This window comes from Pygoscelis adeliae, unplaced genomic scaffold, assembly GCF_000699105.1.
Source record: "Pygoscelis adeliae isolate BGI_AS28 unplaced genomic scaffold, ASM69910v1 Scaffold453, whole genome shotgun sequence".
In the NCBI taxonomy this organism is placed as follows: domain Eukaryota; kingdom Metazoa; phylum Chordata; class Aves; order Sphenisciformes; family Spheniscidae; genus Pygoscelis; species Pygoscelis adeliae.
In genome coordinates, this window is record NW_008824450.1 from 1,081,541 (window position 1) to 1,083,553 (window position 2,013).

The 2,013-nt window shown below is 56.4% G+C and overlaps 1 protein-coding gene across 1 annotated transcript in view; it reads left to right on the forward strand.

Annotated features, from left to right (window-relative positions):
- The window catches only part of PLXNA1 (plexin A1), a 106,015-nt gene that overhangs the window by 77,064 nt on the left and 26,938 nt on the right, over window positions 1-2,013 (forward strand). Inside the window, exon 19 of the mRNA XM_009321039.1 lies at window positions 518-752. Within this exon, the coding sequence (XP_009319314.1) occupies window positions 518-752 (235 nt within the window). The remainder of the gene's footprint in view (window positions 1-517; window positions 753-2,013) is intronic.

Here is a 2,013-nt window from a genome sequence, read left to right on the forward strand (position 1 = left end):
CCTGCGCCCTGGGTGGCCCTGGCTGGCCCTGCCAACAACCTCCCTTCCCCGCTGGGTGCCAAGGCACAGCCAGTGCCAAGGCGGGGGGGCGTTCCCACCCCTTCCCCCCGTGCCAGCTCACGCTGTAAGGAAGGCTCCTTTGTTTGTGGGGTTGTAGCGCAGTGGTGCTCGCGCTCCAGGACCCTGCCAGGTTGAAAGGGACCCAGCATGGTCCCCCCCAGGCTCCCCACCCGTGGGGGAACTCGCTTCACATCCCATCTGTTACTGTAATGTTGTCTGAATGAGACATCAAACTCTCTGCCTGCTTGGCGCACGCTGGCAGCATGTGTCCTGCATCCCATTAAAGCATGCCGCGCTTCTCCGGACCAGCTCCTGCCACCCCTGCGTTTTTCTGCATCCTTCCTCCCCTGAGCTGGGAGTCATCCCCCAGTTCCCAGCACAGCGGGCACGGTGGGGAGGGCTGCCCTGGGCACATGCCCCCTGATGTCAGGTCCTTTTTTTCCCTGCCATGCCACAGATTAAGGCTGGAGGGTTCGAGTTCTCCCCAGGAACGCTGCAGATCTACTCAGACAGCCTGCTTACCCTGCCCGCCATCATCGGGATCGGCAGCGGGGGCGGTCTGCTCCTCCTCATCATCATCATCGTCCTCATCGCCTACAAGCGCAAGTCCCGAGATGCCGACCGGACCCTGAAACGCCTCCAGCTGCAGATGGACAACCTGGAGTCCCGGGTGGCCTTGGAGTGCAAAGAGGGTGAGGGATCCTTGTGCTGCTCACGTGGGAGTCTTGCAGGGTCTCGTACCGTCCCAAGGCTCCGCATGCTCTCACCCTTACCCTGCTGCGTTTCGGAGCGGGTATGGGAACAGGCAAAGCAGCTTTGTCAGAAGAAGTGAACTCATTTTGGGTGGGATTTGGGGATTTTTCCAGTTAAGGAATTCCCCTCTATTTCTCCAAACGGGAGAAAAGAGAGCGAGGAGAGTAGTGAGGGTTGCTTGCGAGTGGGCAGTCCGTCTCTCGTTACGTGACAGACGGATGCTCTGAAATTGGACAGAATTCCTTGTATGATCCTGCTGATAAAACCTAATTGCCCATTATCCCCCTGAGCTGGCTCCCAAGGCCCCGACCCTGCCAGCCACAGCCACAACCAGCCCAGGTGCTGTGCATGCAGGCAGGCATCGAAAACAAGATAATAAAAAGGGGAAAGAAAGAAAACCCTTTGCTCCCCCAAATCCCCATCCCTACATATGCCTGCGGATGGCACTGGTGACAGGGAGAGGGGAGGGAACTGGTGGAGGGGATGGTGTCTTGTCTTCTACAGCTGGCAGATAAAAGGATCTGCTTTTAATTAAAAGGCACAATCTCTTCCCTGCCTTTTCTCTTTTCTAGTCCCACTAGTTACAGATAAGATAGCACGCCTTTCAAGCTGACGGTTTGTTTCTTCTCATCAGGCTGACGAGCCTGCAGTCCTCTGCCTGGCTTTCAGCTCCCTTTAAAGTGCTGTTAATTTGATTTTTCTGAGGGTTTTCTACCCCCCCCCTGCAACCCCTTTCCCTGGTGCATATCCAGGACTCCTCTCCCGTCAGCTTTTCCCTGTAGGTGCAATTAAAGGTTCAGGACCCCCCTCACATTGTGTTCCCCTGGGAGTTGCAGCTGCCTCTGCTCAGATCGGGAGGTGCTGGAGTGGGTGTGTTCAAGCTCTTCTCTAGTAGTATTTAGGTCAAAAAGAAATGAGGACATTCTTGTGGTTTAGGCTAACGTTTTCCCCCAGAAGCTCTGGCTTTGTTCAAGCCTTTCTGTTCCCCGCTGCCCCCAGCATCCCTGGGAGGCTGTGAGTGCTGAGCAGGGGGGATTTGAGCCACCTGGGACCTGGCAGTCCTGTTCCCAAATCTGCCACTTGATTTATTCTGGGGAAGTCATCCCCACCCTCCGCAGCTCAGTTTCTCCATCTGTGAGATGGGGACAGTGATCACAGCCTGCTGCAGGGAGGGATGCGGAGCCAATTCACGCCTGGGGG